General features: G+C 41.7%; 1 protein-coding gene across 7 annotated transcripts in view; it reads left to right on the top strand.

The window, feature by feature from the left end:
* Window positions 1-16,790, top strand: part of CARMIL1 (capping protein regulator and myosin 1 linker 1) — a 197,712-nt gene that overhangs the window by 1,089 nt on the left and 179,833 nt on the right. For all 7 annotated transcript variants that reach the window (XM_042798035.1, XM_042798028.1, XM_042798031.1 and 4 more), the window contains exon 2: window positions 3,531-3,628. In XM_042798035.1, coding sequence (XP_042653969.1) covers window positions 3,531-3,628 — 98 coding nt within the window. The remainder of the gene's footprint in view (window positions 1-3,530; window positions 3,629-16,790) is intronic.

The raw sequence follows: 16,790 nt of genomic DNA on the forward strand, positions 1-16,790 counted from the left end.
CGCCGCCCGCGGTGCCCGCCCCACGGAGGGGTCTGCCGGCGGGGAGGGGCGGCGGGGGCTGCGGGGTGAAGCTGCCCCGGGCCGCCCGTCCCTCCCGCGCCGGGACCGCCGCCCGGCCGAGGCTCCGGGCTGTGGCTCCCTCTGGTCGTTATGCATGTGTGTATATATATGTGTGTATATATATATATATATATTGTGCGTGTTTGTTTTTTTTTGTTTTTTTTTTTTTTTTTTTCCTGGGCTTTGCGTAGTTTAAGCCTCATTTTCCCATGTAGGTATGAGGGAGCGGTGGGTGTTTGTAATTAAAGTTTTATGGCCACACGGACACAGACCCCCATGTTGCATGATACATGCTTCCCATCACACAGGTGATGGTAAGGACCCTGAAAATGCCGTCATCGCTCTCTGGGAGCTTTCAACAAATGGAGCATTAACGCAGTACGTTGGTAACCAGTATCATTTTGGGGTAGCAGGTCTGATGCTTTAGGCCCAGCCTTGCTCAGGCCAAGCTTCCTTTGCTTTTAATTGCACTTTTGCCCTTTGAAGAGAGATCTGAGACTCTCACCAGAATTAAAATCATTTAAAGTACTGCCTTAATGACAGATGGAAACAGAAATCTGTCAGGCAACAAGGTACATGCTGTGTTGAATACAGTCCCTCAAACCTTACCTGGTTCCTTGACACTAGCATTTCCTTCAGTTTCATCAGTGGCAACTGACTTTAGTATTTATAAAATATTAGTAAAAATCTGGATGGTTGGCTGCAACTATCACATAATTTTTTTCTGTATAGATAAAACAGATCTATTTTACCATCCATCTAGTGTGCAAACCATGTGGTTTGTTGTAGTCTGTAGCTTACTACTAAGAAGTGATGAGCTGGGAATTGTGCTAGGAGTAGCTAGGGGTCAAAACCAGGAACTTTTTTGAAAATGGCCAGGCATGTTTGAGGTGCTGATACTCGGTCCCTTTTACTCACTGTGGATCTGCACTGTACTCTAGAGTCGCAGGTGAGGTGTGGTGCATGTTGTGATGAAGAGCAAACAGAGCATCTTCACACATCCCCTCCTCTGGTGGCTGTGGACAATTTTAAGACTTGCCCACCAGTCCTGGTGCCCTGCACCCACCCATCTTGCTTTGTCAACAGCTCTTCTGGGGTGTGTGATCTGTTCATGTAAATTGGTTTGAGTTGTAGCAGTCTTTTGGTGTCTGCATGTTAAAATTTAACCTTTTAAATGGACTTTTTGTAGTAACCCTGTGTTTTGTGAACAGGATGAAAGGATGTGCCTTAATGCAGTGAGTGATTGGAGCATGGAGATTAAATTGGGGCTAGGAGTGTTTGAGCTGCAGTTTTTGTTCTGTTACTCACTTCCCGTGTGACCTTTGTCATGCCTCGTAGGTCACAGTCTTCAAAAAAACCCTTCTCTTACTGTTGACTTATGTGGAGCTGCTCCTCTGAGGTGTGGGTGTCTGAAGTCTCCAGCATTATAAATGGATGAGCACTTTAAAATATGAGCCTTAACCTTATGTTTCCAACTCTCAGTCTGAAAATCTACTTCGCAAGTCCACTTGCCACCCACTGTGTAAGGACGGGTCCCTAGTCACGTGAGGAATATTGATGAAATTTATATCTTAACTCTTTGAAGAAGCGTTTCTAGCCCTTTCTGGCAGATAGAGCCTTGGAGGGAGCTGGCATTCCGGCGCTTTGCCAAGTCTCAGGTCCCAGTTGAAGTAAGAGCCCTGGAGTTGAGGGCTTGCAGTCTCGCTCCCACTGCTGCTGTGTGGGGCAGCGAAGGGAAGTGGGTCTCCCCACGCCAGCACCTCAGGAGGAAATCCCTTGCTAGATGCAGGCCCTTGGAGTAGTTTATGGAAGAGGAGAAACCAAAAGGCAGAGGCTGGAGGTAAAGTAGCAGAGGCAGCAGCGCAGTACCTTTCCTTCTGCAAGGAGGTAGGACTTTGTGAGAAAGACTTGCTTCTGGGTTCCCAGGCCAGAACAAAAAGACCAGAATTAGACATTACCCGTGGGAGAGGAAGCCTCGGGAGAGCAGTTCGCATCGGGCTGGACTTTCCCCTGGGCTTGCTTACCTGGCTGCTCGGGGAACTTGCCGCCTGGCTCCTGACCAAGCGGTTGCCCGGGGAGCCGGCCGCGCTGGCCGGCTGCCACGGGGCTGCCGCCGCTTGGGACAGGCTGCTCGGCGGGCAAGCCGCTCGTACCGAGGAGCTTTTGTTTCCTGATAGGAAAATTAAAATTCCTGGGGAAAACATGCCGTTTCTGCAGAAAGAGCTCTTTCTGGTGGAGAGTGGCTCGGACCAGGCGCGTTTCTGACTTGCACACCCTCCTGCCCTGCAGGCAGAACGCTGTGGCCTGGGCTAAACGTCCGGGCTTAATAAATGGCACATTGTTTGCACTAACGCATTCTGACTGCTGGATAAAAATTGTGCAGAAAAGTGCTATACAGAGCACTATAATTAAAAGCCTTAGGAAGAGCCCATTATCTTCAATTTTAGCCTTTAAACTTCAGCGTGCTCGAGGGCAAAGTGTGTGTGTGTGCCTGGGGAGGGTGGTGACTTGCCTTTTACAGATGCCAGTTGTAGTGCTGGAAATAGGTTAATGTGTTTAAAAGCTTTCTTTCTCATTCCTTTTCTGTGGGGGCTGGGGAGTGAAACTTACGGAAGGTGCCAAATTGGCTCTTCTAGATGAACTCCTCTGTTTATCTCCCAATTACAACAGTGTCAGAAGTTGCATGAGCTTTCTTATAGGGTTCCCCTTGTATATGTTCCCTTCAGGGCACAGTTTAGGGGAAAGGCTGGTTCCTTTGGTACTTGGTAGAGACTGTGTATACATGTGTATGCATATACATATTAAAGCATTATGGTAATTAATGTAACTTTGGTGTTGGCACCATGAGGTGGCTACATTGTCGTTGGGACTCGGACCAAGACCAGCATTGCTTTCTGTAGCATCTGCTGTGTAGCTGCCAGGTGATAGTATCTGGAAGTCTGCTTGGTTTGCTTTGCAGCTTAAATGTGCAGAGTACAAAATGTGCAAACATACACTTTTCCGTTATCTGACCCATTTAGCCTCCCTGATATTAACAACATCAGGCTAAAATTTTTGCAATGCAAGAAGCTGATTTGCTTTAGCAAGCTTTTCAGGTACAGTTGATAGCAAGTGATGTATTTGTTGAATTTTCCCAGAGTAGAACTAAGCAGTGATAGGGTTTTTCTTGGGAATGCTTTTGATGTGTAAGTAGTGCTGGAAAGAAATACCAAATTATGTTTAGAATCCTGGCATATGAAATCGATAATCCTATCACAGTAGATATAAATTATTGTGTAGATGACATACTTAGAAAAGTTGTACTTTTGTTAGGTTGTGTTTAGTACTGGTTGCGTGTGCGTGAGACTTCCATGAGTGCAAGCGGTTGAACAACATAGCTCTGACTCTCCCTGAAAACTCAACAGTGGTGTCTGTTTCCTTCTCATGTTGACACTGAAGGTATTTAATTAAGGTATTTTCTTTTATTTCAGAAAGTGTCAGGGATGTTATTGGGAGGAAAATCAAAATTTCGGTCAAGAAGAAAGTAAAACTGGAAACCAAGGGAGATAAAGTGGATAACAAAATATTGGTAAGTATGATAGAATGACTTTGACATATGTGAAGGACAAGCCAGTATCTTTTCAGAAGACATTAATCCTCCTCTGGAAGGGTTCTCTGAACTTTGTGTTTGCTGTAAGACACAGATATCACTTATTTTCATAGTTTCTTGCTAGCCCGCACAGCAAGTTGATGTGCCCACACACACACGTACACGCATGTTTATCACGCATGTTCAGTTATTCATCAGAGTTTAGGGTATTGTGTTGTGGACTGATGTTAAAGCAAGCTATTATTAGAACCTGTTCGAAAATAATTTGCTGCCTTTGCTGGTTAGGTTTCCCGTTTACATTCGTAGGAGTTTTGAGTGGAAATGCAAAATGAAGCATGTAGAATTACTTACCTTCTGAGAATTTTCTGAAGCTGTTACGCAGTGCAGAGTAACAGTAAAACTGTTGTGCTTTTTGTACTCAATGTCTGTACTTTTTAGTATTCTCTGTTAAGTCATACATCTGCATTTTAAAAGAAATACTTTCTGTGTGGGATCCTCCATTGTCATTCCTAAAACTGTAGTGGAGGAGAGTGTCAATTTAATCTTACTTAAGTATGCTTTCCTGTTTTCTCAAGAATAGTTTTGCTGGCCTCTCTTGATAAGAAGAAAGCTGTGGTAATGAGCTGGTGTGCTTGCATACTATCTCGAATACTTGGATATGTAAAAAGAGATGGAACTTTATTTCTTCATTCCTTTGATACCTTTCTATCAGAACTAGAGTAACAAATACAAATAACTCAGTGCTGCTATAATATTTTGCAAGACGTTTGAAATTCAGTGCTGTCAGTAAGAATGCTGTTGCATATTTGAAAGTTTCATTGTTGAGACTGCTGTTAGAGATTTTAGGTATGCTATTGCATATTTGAAAGATTCATTGCTAGAACTGTTGTTACAGATTTTAAGTACATTCCCCATGCTGATATTCTATTTTGTCTCTAAATCCAGCAAGTTATTAATCAGTTCTGAATTATCTTCATAAAGTACATGTTGATTATTCCTGGGCAATAAGACTGCTGATAATGGTCTGTTTTTCAGCAGCTGCTTAAGGAATTTGAAATATTTTCTGCATAATATCTACTCATGTTATATGTAGCTTCTAGGTTTACAGTTCCTGTTTCCTTACTGGAAATAGGTTGAGTATGTGAATGTTGATTGATTGTCTCTATTTATTTGAAAGCCTTGTTCATAGGAAAGGCTGACAGTTTCACTGAAGCAGTAACACTTGATTGACTTTTTGACTTATACAGAATCATTACTGTTATCAATAGTGAAACGGACTGTGGAAATACTGAAATACTGTTCTGATCTGATGGGACCAAAAGAATGTCAAGCTTTGAATTGTCGGTGAGGTTTCTGAGGGATGTACTACTCAGCAGTAAAATAGCAAAATGTGATGACTCAGATGTTTTTTCTCTCCTAAGCTCTCAGGTGGGAGACTACCTTTTATGACTGAAGAGGTGCTCAGAGGGAGGGAACCTACTTAAGGGGTTCACAAGTTAGGGAGTGGTTCTTGTGTGCACGTGTATTGTCTTCAGTGCACTGGATAAATCTTTCAAAGGGATGAATTGCTGAAGGGGTACTGTCTGGTAGAACCATTTGTTCTTTGATGCAGAAATGCAGAAGATTTATATTGCAAAAAGAGGAGAATGCTTTCATGGTTAGAGAAATTGACTGTTGACTCCTGGGGTTGGATTTTGTGTTTTCTTCTGCCACAGAAGAAAACTGACCTATGTGAAGCTGTGCAAAACACTAATGCCATTTTCCCCCAGTGTTTCTCTAATTGCATATATGTATCTTTATTTTTATGCGGGTTGTTTTACAGAAGTGCTGAGTGTTGCCTGCTGTGTCAGAGGCCAGTGGAGACTCTGGTTCCTTCTGAGGTTGCAGAGTGCTCTGAAAAACATGACACCAGCCACACCTTGAGTTGGGTACCTTAAATTAGTGGAGAATTTTTTGGCCTTACTGTGGCTACATACTCTCATTTCTTACTTGTGAGGTAGAGGAGATATGCCCTCCTCTCCTCAAAAGAGTGATGCTGAAGATAAATAACTTTGCTTCAGAAAGATGCCGGTGCTTAATGCTAAACACCACAGGAAAGCTGCTAATGAAATTAAGAACTTTTGTACTCCAAGCTGGGACTTAACAGCGTGCTGTAAATAATGGATATGACTGCATTTGGACCAGGACATGTAAAACTGAATGCTGAGTTACTGTGCCTTGAGTGAGCATGTCAAACTGAATACTGAATGAAGTGTTGGCAGCAAAAGCAATTTAGTATTTAAAGGCTGTATCCTTAAGTGCATGCACCAGAGGACTCAAATGTGATTGCATGGGCAGTGTTCATGCCAGCGCTCCTCCACTCCTGAGAGCTTAGTTTTGAAATGTTTATGTTCTTCTGAGCAGTCTCTTGAGTGCACATGTAGCAGTGAATTGTTTTGAGATTTTGTTTTTATTAGTAGTTGGATGTTTACAAGCGAATGAGGTAGCATGCATTGGGTCCAGCACTTAATAAGGAGAAAATACCAGTTGTTCTCAGTCTAGCTAACTCTAGAGCTGTGGTGGAATGTGCTCAAGGTTTTAGAGGAGGTTGATCACAGAGGTTGGCACTGAGCCCTGGCACCCAAATCTGTGTTTGAATTAAATGATCTCTCGTCCTTCCTTCCTAGGAAAATCCAGCAAAATCAGTACCACTTTGAGAAAGGGAGATTATTTAAAAATGACTGCACTTGGCAGATAACTATAAAAGCACTTGACCCCTGGCCCAGTTGTTCACAGTGTATTCAAGGTACAGAGTACTAGAATGTGGATATAACCATCTACTTAAGTCACTTTAGGAAATTCCTGTGATAATTTAGGTGGAAATTGGAATCTGAGACTAAAAACACAGTGCAAAACTTGTGGTGTTACTTGAAATAAGGTCCCAGTGTTAAACTGGTGAAATTGATGGATAAAGTCCATGCTTGCCTTAAGGTGCTTTAGGATCTCAGCTTTGGGTGCCAGAGTTTGGAAATTATGACTAGGAGTTTTGATGTAAACCAGATTTTTTTTTTCAGTTTGCACAATGAGTTTCCTGCCTCGGTAATCTCAATCTGCAGTTACTTAGTTTTTCAGTTAGTCATAATGATGCAAACCTGTTAACATGGCAAGCTGCTCAACTGCCTCTGCTCTGCTGGTACCAGGTCTCGGGTGTGCAGGCAGAAAGCTGACAGCCAGCCCTGAAAAGGCAGTGACCAGTTCGAAGGGGCAAAAGATCAATCCTCAGGGGATTAGGGCCAAACCCCAGCCCTACCCAAGTCATCCTGATGCTCTGCCAGAGCAAAGCTGCCGTCAGGGAGCCCTGGTCAAGGCTTCTCCCAGCTCTTCGGGTCACAGGCCTGCACCATGTCGGGTGCAGGCAGCTGGCCCCCGGCAGGGCACTCGGGCAGGCCACCCCCACCGGCTCCCTGTGGCCCTCAGCCAGAGGCAGAGTACTGCTGCAGGAGCCGGTCCCCCTGTGTTTGGCTTCAGTACGGCTCTCACAACCCTAATCTTGCAGGTAAAGTCACCACTGTTTTGTAATCTGTGGAGGATTGCTTTGGTTTTGTGGGATTGTTTTGTTTAAGTCTGGTTTCTTATGAGGGACAAGGCTTAAGGCATCATGCTGAGTGGCTGTTGTGTTCCTCCTCACACCGACAACTTCTGACCTTCTCTCTGGTTTCAGTTTAAACTGATGGGTGTGTAGAGGTCTTGGTAATAGGGTAGGTTTAAAGGGGTCAGGAAAAGCAATCAGAAAAAGAAGAGAAACTTTACACCTACTCCCTCCCCTGAGGGCCCCACCTTGTGGCACCATAAGGGATGAGGCAGAATGCCTGGTCCATGAGAGATTTCAGTGTTTTATCTTGGTGTGGTTTTTTTTTGTTTTTTTTTTTTTTTTTTTTTAATCATAGGCCTCAGTGTTTATCAGATTCCCCTGTAGGAAACCGGGCTTCTTAATTTGGATGTTTGTGGTGCTGCTCTTTTCCCCTCAAAATAGCCTAGGTATCTGTCCAGCATTTTGCTACATATTTCCCTTTGCAGTTTCTTCTTATCAGATTGGATTTAATTAGTAGCAATCATTGAGAAGTTGAAATTGTAAGATAAAGGCAGTATGTTCAATACATCTGACCAACTCCTTATGAAATATTGATGTTTTCAGGAATGGTTCATGACAGGCCAGAATTCAGGATACCTCTCACTTTTTGCTTCTTTGCTATTAATAAAAGAGAATACTCCTAGTCTAGTTCCCTCTGAGATTAGTTTTCCTTTCCAAAATAATATTATTTTAGACATTAAAGATGAGGCTGGTCTGAGCTTTTTTGCTTTGGAGGTGGTGTTTTTTTTTTTTTTTTAATGTTTTAAGGTAATAGAATAATGTGATATAGTGACCAACAGAACTTTATTAGGAAATCCCGTTGAGGAATCTCTGTTAGGCTGCTGCTCCAAATCATTTACGTTCTCTTTGTTAAAATATCACAGTGCTACTTCCGGAACCAGGACAGTTGCTTTGGCAGGTGACTCTTCTTAAAATGTACTGTATGCCCAACATCGATTCACTGGGAGTAATTTGTATGTCCTTGTCACTTTCTTTGGCACATATATTCCCATACACTTTATAAATTTTCAACTAAAAGTTTTGTTTTATGTCAGATACCTTTGTATTTGTTCTGTGTGCATGGTCTGAGATTTTATGTTCTGTTTTTAAAGACTCTCTGATGGAGACTGAAGTTCTATTAAAAAAACAATATCTATCTATATTTACTTTTAAAGGAGCAATTATGACCATCTTGTGCGCTGTCCATGTGGCTTCTGAATTCTGCTTGAACAGCCTGGTTGACTGTACTGAAGCAGCTGAGAAGAGCTTGTATGAGCTGCTGTATCTGCTTGGCTATAAGGGTGGCAGTCTCCAGGTGGAGGCAGTAATATTTTGCATTGCCAAAACTATTTTGGGATTAGAAGTTCTGGCACTTGTTTTCCATTGCTCATCTTTTGTCTTGATCCATCCATGCTATTCTATTCAAATAGAGATGAATTTCTCTATCTAGGTGCAAATGTCTTGCCTTAAAAAATATGCACTTGTATTAAATCACTAAGAGCGTGAAGCTCACAGGGTTGTCTAAGGTTAGTTTTACATAAAATGTGTGCAATCTCACACATTATATCATGACAGCTGGCGTGTGATAATGATGTTAAATATGGACATTCTTTTAAAATAATAGTGTTTTCCCTGCCCAGAATATTGACTGTTATGACATGTATCTTAAGTGTGTGTTCATGAAGATGAAAGGAAGTAGGTGTTGGTACATCCCGCATGTTAGGAAATCTAAATGAAGTGAGGTAGAGTAATCAAAAAATACTTATGTGAAAATGTATTTTAATACATTTAAAAGGCTCCTCTTAGAAAACAATTGAACTGTGGCCAATAAGATTGCTAAAGAAAACTGAAATAATAAGAGTACTGCTGGAAAGAGAATTTATTAATCCAGTTATGCAGTTGTATATAGTCCCAAAATAGGAACTGTTTTTAAAAAAAACTTCATTTACATACAAGTTTTACTGAAAACTACATTTATGTTATACAGTGATCTATCAGGTCACTTTTAACTAGTGGGAATATATACAAATTTAACATTCTGATGCTGTGATAATGCTTGCAAATGTTGAAATCTTCTTTGTTGAGATGTTTCCACTTCTAGGAGGGGAAACTGGCCATCAGTGGAATTAACCAGGCTGACAGGAATACTTCCCTACTTCTTTGGGTTGGAATTACTTTTTTTTCCCCCTCAATTTCCACTTCTAATTTTTTCTTCCAATTTTTCTATTTGTCTTCCCTCTCCTTATTTCCCACACTCAAATCATCTGTTGCAGACAGAACTTTGTCTTGTGTTTAAATCTGTGTTGACACACTTTTTACAAATAAACTGAGGCGCCTTTTTCTCAGCTTTGTCTGCATTAAGGGTAAGATCTAATCTACTCCCTTAATTAAACTGGCCTTTGACCAAACAGATACAGTCCTCTTTCTCTGGCTACCCAAGCAAAATGTAGATTTTCTACAGTCCTGACACTTTTGTATCCTTCTGAGTGCAGCTCTACCCAGAGTTGTGTGTTTTCTTTGACACTTGATTGAAGCGTAGGAGATTGCTTGCACGTTGACAGTACAGTGTATTCTTTGCACACTTTGGGAGGATAGTGTAACCATTACCTCAGAAGAGCAGCTGCCCCTTTCTTTAGTTTTGGGCAACTGGTGCACATAGGGAAAGGTAAGAAAAGGTAACTGGTTTTCAGTGTCCTGAAACTATGTGCCTTTGTTCTGCCTTTGCATGCACTTTGCCTGTGCACATGCACCTGCGGGTGTGTATATTCTTATCTGAGTTCTGGAAGGAGAAAACGTAAACATTATCTCACTTTTAGTGGCTTCTGGCTTTCTGTTCACAGCTTTAACAGCTATCGTGTAAAAAGGAGTGGTGGGAGGTAGGAATCCACTATGCCTCTGAACTGATCATGGGGTCTTTCCTTCTGTCAATTTTTCATAACCCAATTAAAAACCATTAAAAAAAACCCCAACCTGTCACACACTTTATACTTCTTTTGCTGAATATATAATGTACCAAAGTGGTTTGCTAATGTACTTTTGTTTCTAGAGGGCTTGACTCCTTGCCACCATTATTTGTGAACTGAGCCTTCCTAAGCAAAGATTTTTTTTTTTTTCTTTTTCCCCCTCTCCTCTCATGGCTTGTTTTGTCTGCCTGAAGATACGTATTCTAAGAAAAGACTTCTCACACGGGGAATGTAGTTCACTTCACTGTAAGTGGTGTGGAGGAGGACGCAGTAAGCTTGAGAAAGGCACAAGGGCTGCTAATTGAAAAGTTAGTGCAGCGTACTGTGAAAAATGCTTCTTGTTGCTCAGAGCCCCTCTCTTCAACTATTGTCATGGTGGAAAAGTTGGTGAATGTCATTGATTTGTCTGATTATTAAAATGCTTACTTTGGATCACCTACAATTCTGCTTCATTTTTTTTCTTATGGTGATGGTAATTTAACTCTGTGTAAAGTATTTAAAGGCCCAGGATATAAAATTATTCTTTAAGTACAACTGCTGCTAACTGTGCTTTGTACTGCTACCAGAGTCCCCAAGCTGATTTCTGCCCTTGTTCCTGTCTAATATCTCCTTGTTTCTGGAACACTCACTCTATGGCAACTCGAGTGATATCTTTTTGTTAATGATAGCTTCCCTAATTTGATCATTTAAGATGACAAACTATTATGATGAAAATTTAATTATAAGAGCCAGAGTCAACACTCCTGAAACAGACTTAACCAAATTAATTGGCCTGCTGGGTGAAGGAAAAGCTACCCTGGCTTGGGGAGTTGGGATAGCAGAATAAGGTTCAAATAGCTGCAGGATGCAATTTTACTGTTAGCAAGCTGAAACAAATTTCTGCTGGTTGGTGGAAAGTTTGTAGAAGAAGTTGCATCGCTGGTGATGAGTGTGGGAGAGGTGGTTGCCTGGCCTCGTGGGCACCAGGGCAGCAGCTTCTGGGAGAGCAATGGATAGGTGGGGTTTTAGCAAAGGAGAAGGCTTCCCCTCTCAGCCAAACAGTATTTGTTCATTGTTATATTACTGTCACCCTTCAGAGGGCTTTGCAAATGAATCACAACATCTCTCTCCCCTCTGAAAATACAAATTAAAAGAGTCCATGTGTCCTGTGAGGCTAACGCAAAGGTGCCTGCAGGATAGAAACTGTGAGCGAGTGAGGAGCAGCTCTTAGTTGGACAGGTTATGTTTCTGGATCTTCTTTGCAAAGTGACCGTTATTAAAAATAAAAAATAAAATAATAATAAAAAAAAACAACCAACCAACCAAAAAACCAAACCCCAAGAGCTTGTGGGTTGGGCTCATAGGTGCTGGACGTTGTGCAGCTTATTCCCCTGGCTGACAGGTGGTGTTTGTATCCTTGCGTACAGTAGAAGGCCTGTGTGACAGCAGGATGGGCTTCAGAAATTATGTATGTGGGGATGGAAAGCAGAAGGGGAGAGGCTGGGTCTATTTTCGCCTTAGGATTTCTGTGCTGCATTGCTTTTTCAAGTGATGCTCGATTCTGTGCTTTTTAGATAGGCCAATAACTAGATTTAATTGTTTCCCCCTTTCTGCAGTTAAAGCAAAGGTGAGGAGCATGCTGTCTGTCAGGTGGGCAGCGGTGTGGTTGGGATGTCTGGAAGCACTCTAATAGGCAGGGTTTATGAGGCTGAGGTCACTCAGAGCAAGCCATTTCCATTTCATGCTCCTGAGTGCTTGCAGGATGCTTGCCGGAGGCATGTCTTTATGCAGTAAGCACCTCAGGTACATGCCTCTTTCTCTGAACACGTCCTTAGTTCTCTGACTGAACAGCAGTCCTCCCCTCATACTTAAAACTTTGAGAAACCACTGCTTTTGTAGAGCTTCGTGAAATTTTGAGGATTTGAGCTTAGTTACCTGCTTATTCTTGGGACCTGGGAGGAAAGCAAGAAGGTGATAGAGCTGCTGCTGCTCTGTTTCTACTCAGATCTGATTAGGGGAAGTGAATGGCTGTTGACCCTGATCTGAATTGGGAGCCAGGGCACTGCAGTGTTTGTTCAGAGTTGACCTATGAATGAAAGGGCTTCTCTCTCTCTGCCTTCAAGGCCATCAGCAAGACCGAAACTATTCCCACAAATCTACTGATAAAGGAGAAGCCTTTCAGAGGCTCACCTCTTCACAGACACTTGAGCCTGGTGCTTAAGAATGATACTGTCTTACAGCCATGCACATGAGCTTCTACTCCGATGCAGAGCTTGAGGAGCTTTAGGTGAGGAGCAGTGAAGGTAGGTCAATACAGTTGTTTGGATTTTTAGTGCAGCCAGCTTTAGCTGCTGATTTTCTCTTCTGGTGTTTACAGTGTTGAAGAAATGCTAGCTTTGTTATGTACAAATGCACTGATGAGTAATAATTTCTGCTCTCTTGGTAAGTTTATTCATAGCCCCAAAAGAAATTATATTATTATTATTTTTAAAAATGTAACATGAAAAATTTATTTTAAATATAACAAGCAGTTTTCTTTACAGTGTCACTGTTCACATGTGTATCTCGCAAGTGTCAGAAAAGCAGAGTGTTTGAGCTTTGGGCTTTCTGTTCTCGCATCTCAAGAAGGTGCTGAAATGCATGTGTTTTTTTGTGATGCATATCGGTGTCTGCTGTATACAATTGTTGCACACACTATGGGTATCTTTATGTTCCCTTTCCTACCTTTCCATCTCCCTCTCTGCTGCTCTTCCATCTCTGCTTCAGCAAGTCCCTGGAAACTTTTCTGTGTGTAACTACTGTCAGGACTTGGGTTTGCTTTATAGTCTGCCCCTTCTCACACTAGCATCCCCATTTTCCTAACAGTGTATTCTCCCACTTCTGTTTCCTTTCCTTACAGAGATAATACAAACATCTCCAAAGACCTTAGTGTCCCTGCAAATATGGGGATGATGCTGCTGTGCTAAAAAATATTGATGGCTGCCATAAATTTATCCTGTATACAATTTTACCTGATCCTGCTAGCCAAGTTCTCTGCTTCCCTGTTCTCCAATTGCATAAAAATCTATGCTACATCTATGTTGTTTGTGTCATGGAAGCAGGTTGGTTCATGCTGGGCATTATGGAGCTGTAAGTATAATCTGTCTTTAAGTTCTTTCCACCTTTCCCAAAGCAGCTTTGTTTGGTTAAAAAAACCTCAACAATACCCCATACCAACAACAAAGCCCCCAACAACTGCTAGCATCTCAACAAAGTGGTGTGCAAATATACTTGTCGTGAGGGGAAGCAGGATAGTATGATGGACACAACTCTCTTCCATATCTCTAAATAGCTGAGCTGTTGGGGAAGAAGTAAAAACAAACCAAGAACTGTAGTGTAACCTGGCAATTTAAATGCAGTTAGCTGACGTGGATAGTGCCAGAGCAGTCTAAAAGATTGTAAAATAGCTTTAAAAGGGTTTTGTTTGTGAATACAATGCTGTGTTACTCAATTTTTATGGTTTTCACTCTGCTTTGGGAAGATATCTAAGAGATTTCACTCTGCAGATGAATTTAACTGTATTTTAGGTAATCTGTACTATTTTTGTCTCAAATGATTTCGAAGCCACTTTTCTACCATTTACTTGCTTAGCTATACCATGTAGGCAAACTGTGGGAGAAGCTGAATGCTGACTCTCTTAGGCTTCTATGTAGGTATGTCAACTAAAGTTCGGAAACGCTGGTTATCTGGAGAAGAGTATGTGTTCAATCTTCAGCCAAATGCCAAGGAAAGTCTTCAGGAGTGGCCTAATGCAGCAGGGATGTATGTTTTGTTTTGGTTGTAAACGGTTCCTGTTTTTTCGCCTGCGCTGAATACTACTAGAAATGGTAAGATGTGCAGATCTCAACTCTTAAAAGTTTCATATTCTAATTAGAAGGATTTTAGGTGGTTGCAGGATTAATGCTGACACTGAAAACACACAGCCTTTTTGCCCACTTACTGTTAAACTACGATCTTTGTCAGCTGGCAAAGATTTTTTAAGTTTAGTAAATGCTTATTGTAAGCCTTGAAAATATATTTTCCCCTGTTTTGACTATTTTGAAAACATTTAGTAAAAATTACAAGATCTAAAGGTGAGTTAGTTTCATGTAATATTTCCAGTGTAATGCTATACTTTTAAAGTATTTCCTATAATACTATTAGATGGATCTGCTGTGGTTTGTATGTGCATGAAATTGTGTGAAATTAAGATCCTGCAGGTTTTTGTATGGTATTAATTTATCACAATGTAGCCTTAATGCAATTTTAGTAGGTCTTTGTTCAGCCTGAGTGGTTAAGTCCGCCCAAAATACATGATTCTTATATTTTATTTTCTCAATTTTTTGCCTGTTTTATTTTTCTATTTTTATCTTCTGTGGGTTTTTTTGTTTGTTTGTTTGTTTTGTTTGTTTGTTTGTTTGTTTTTAGAATATTCTTTATGTTGCTTTTCCTTTTTGGAGGCTCTATTTACTCTCACCATAAAGAAAATATTGCAGACAATTGTTTGAAATCAAGGCTGGCTTTAAGGATGTATGCATAACGGAAGGAAACATTGGCTAGTCAGCTTCTCAGCCTTCCCTTCCACCTCTGTAACTGCTCCAGTCTTCCACTGCTCTCTGGGACGGGATTCACACGGTGCTGTTGGTGCCTCTCCCTTCAGCCAGGAGCATTATTAAGCTTGTGTGGAAGGAGTTAGCGAGTTGTGCTTGACACAGAGCACTAGGGACCTCCTTTCCTCTGCTTTCCCAGGTGCTGCGTGCTTGGGAGCCGGAGCTGGCTGGTGCTAATGCTCTCTGCCTCTTGAGTAAATGCAGTGGAATGTCAGAGTAGCTTAGATCCTAGCGAAAGGAGGAACACTATCATGCTTTTACCTTGAGATGTGCTGTAAAGGAAGCTTTGCTGCGGAGTAGCCTGTGCGTTGCAAGTTCATAGTGTGGCTGTTCCTTGTGTAACCTTGTTCATGTGCCAGAGCCCCAGGGAGCTGGAAGAGGCTGGGCTGAGCTGGAGGAGGTGTCTCTGCTTGCACAATTCCTCCTGTAATGCTAGACCTCTCTTTTGCCAGATGTACGAATCTTCTCAGTGTGCTGCTTGACTTCAGAACATGGTGAGAGGAAGGGATTCACTAGCTGTACTGCTGCTTTCAGTGCACTGAAGAGTGAGAGTAAGGGAGTTGTATCAGAGGGACTGCTAGCCATCACCAGCCATTTCACTGTGCACATTCTGTAAGGGGCCAGCCTCAGAAATGTTTTCCCAAGTCATCTTCACCTCCTAATTTTTTAGTTTTATTGATAATACATCTAAAAAACCTCAGATTGTGCAGAAGGGGGTATATAGTCTGACAGAACTGGTAAAAAGGAGTAACTTTCTCCATCTCCCTGTGTCACTGTTTCTGTAGTGGTAATAGCAGCTTTTCCTGGAACATGGGGAGGAAGAGCTGGCAGAGACATGAGACTCTCAGTCAGAAGCCTGGCAGGAATTAAGCAAGCTGCCTTAGTTGTTTTGTATTTTTGTGTTCTCTTGAAGTGTATTTTCCATGGAGCAGGCAAAGGGAATGGTTATAAATTCTGCAGCAATTTCACTAGGCTTTAGTTCTTGGTAAAGTAATTTGAGATCCTTTGGTAAAAGGTGTTATTTTCATAAATTAATTTATTTATGCCATTGCAGTTACCTTTGAAAGGAAAGTTGTACTATCACAAATTGCATGGGTTTTCTTTCTGTAGTTTCTTGGGACAAATGTAGTTAATTGACAGAGAATTGCAAAAGTGTTTTAAAATACGTGAGAGATTTGCTACAGTGCATGGATGTTGCTCCCCTCTCCCCCAAAACTGTTTCAAGCTGTGCATTAGCCTTGAGGTCCAGTTCTCTGCAATAAGATTAATATAATAAAATACACTGAGAAAATCCTTGAAACATGTAGGGTCCAGATGCATCTTTGGGAAGCAGAGTTGTTTGGTACAGACTGGCTCTTACCACCTAGTATCCTGAAGGACACAGAGTAAGTCAGGTAATTGACTTTACGTTCATGGATATCGGATGACCCTCCCTTGGGGAGCAGAGTGGTTTTCATAATTGACCTTTGGATAATCTGATGGCATTGTCTAAGAGAACAGCAATAAAAAAAACCCGTGGTCAGGTGGAATTTGTCTTGTCATGTCATTTAAACTTGGATGGTGGAAATCCATTAAACAGCGTTCTGTTACATTTTTAGGTTTTCTGAATAACCCATCTGTTCGGTTATGTTGAACTGTATCTACTGAAGATGTCACCAAAATCTGATTTTGATTTTTTTTAGCTGTAATCTCTCATGGTCTAAGTATAGAACACTCCCAGGTGGCTTCTGGACCCCGCACTAGCAGGGTGAAGAGTGGATTGGATTGCCCTGATCAGAGTTTCTTGCACAGCCTGAGGATTAGTGGATCTGTTGGTGCATGGTGGAGCCAGGTCAGTTGGACTAGGCATTAGGCTGATGCTTAGGGCATTGTGGATGCATTGACATGAGGAAATTGAGTATCTGGGTTACAGTAGCCTCTGGCAGTAGTGTTGAGATGCTACTGTAAGAAAAATACTCCTT

Source organism: Tyto alba, unplaced genomic scaffold (assembly GCF_018691265.1).
Source record: "Tyto alba isolate M040663 unplaced genomic scaffold, T.alba_DEE_v4.0 Super-Scaffold_27, whole genome shotgun sequence".
Lineage (NCBI taxonomy): Eukaryota > Metazoa > Chordata > Aves > Strigiformes > Tytonidae > Tyto > Tyto alba.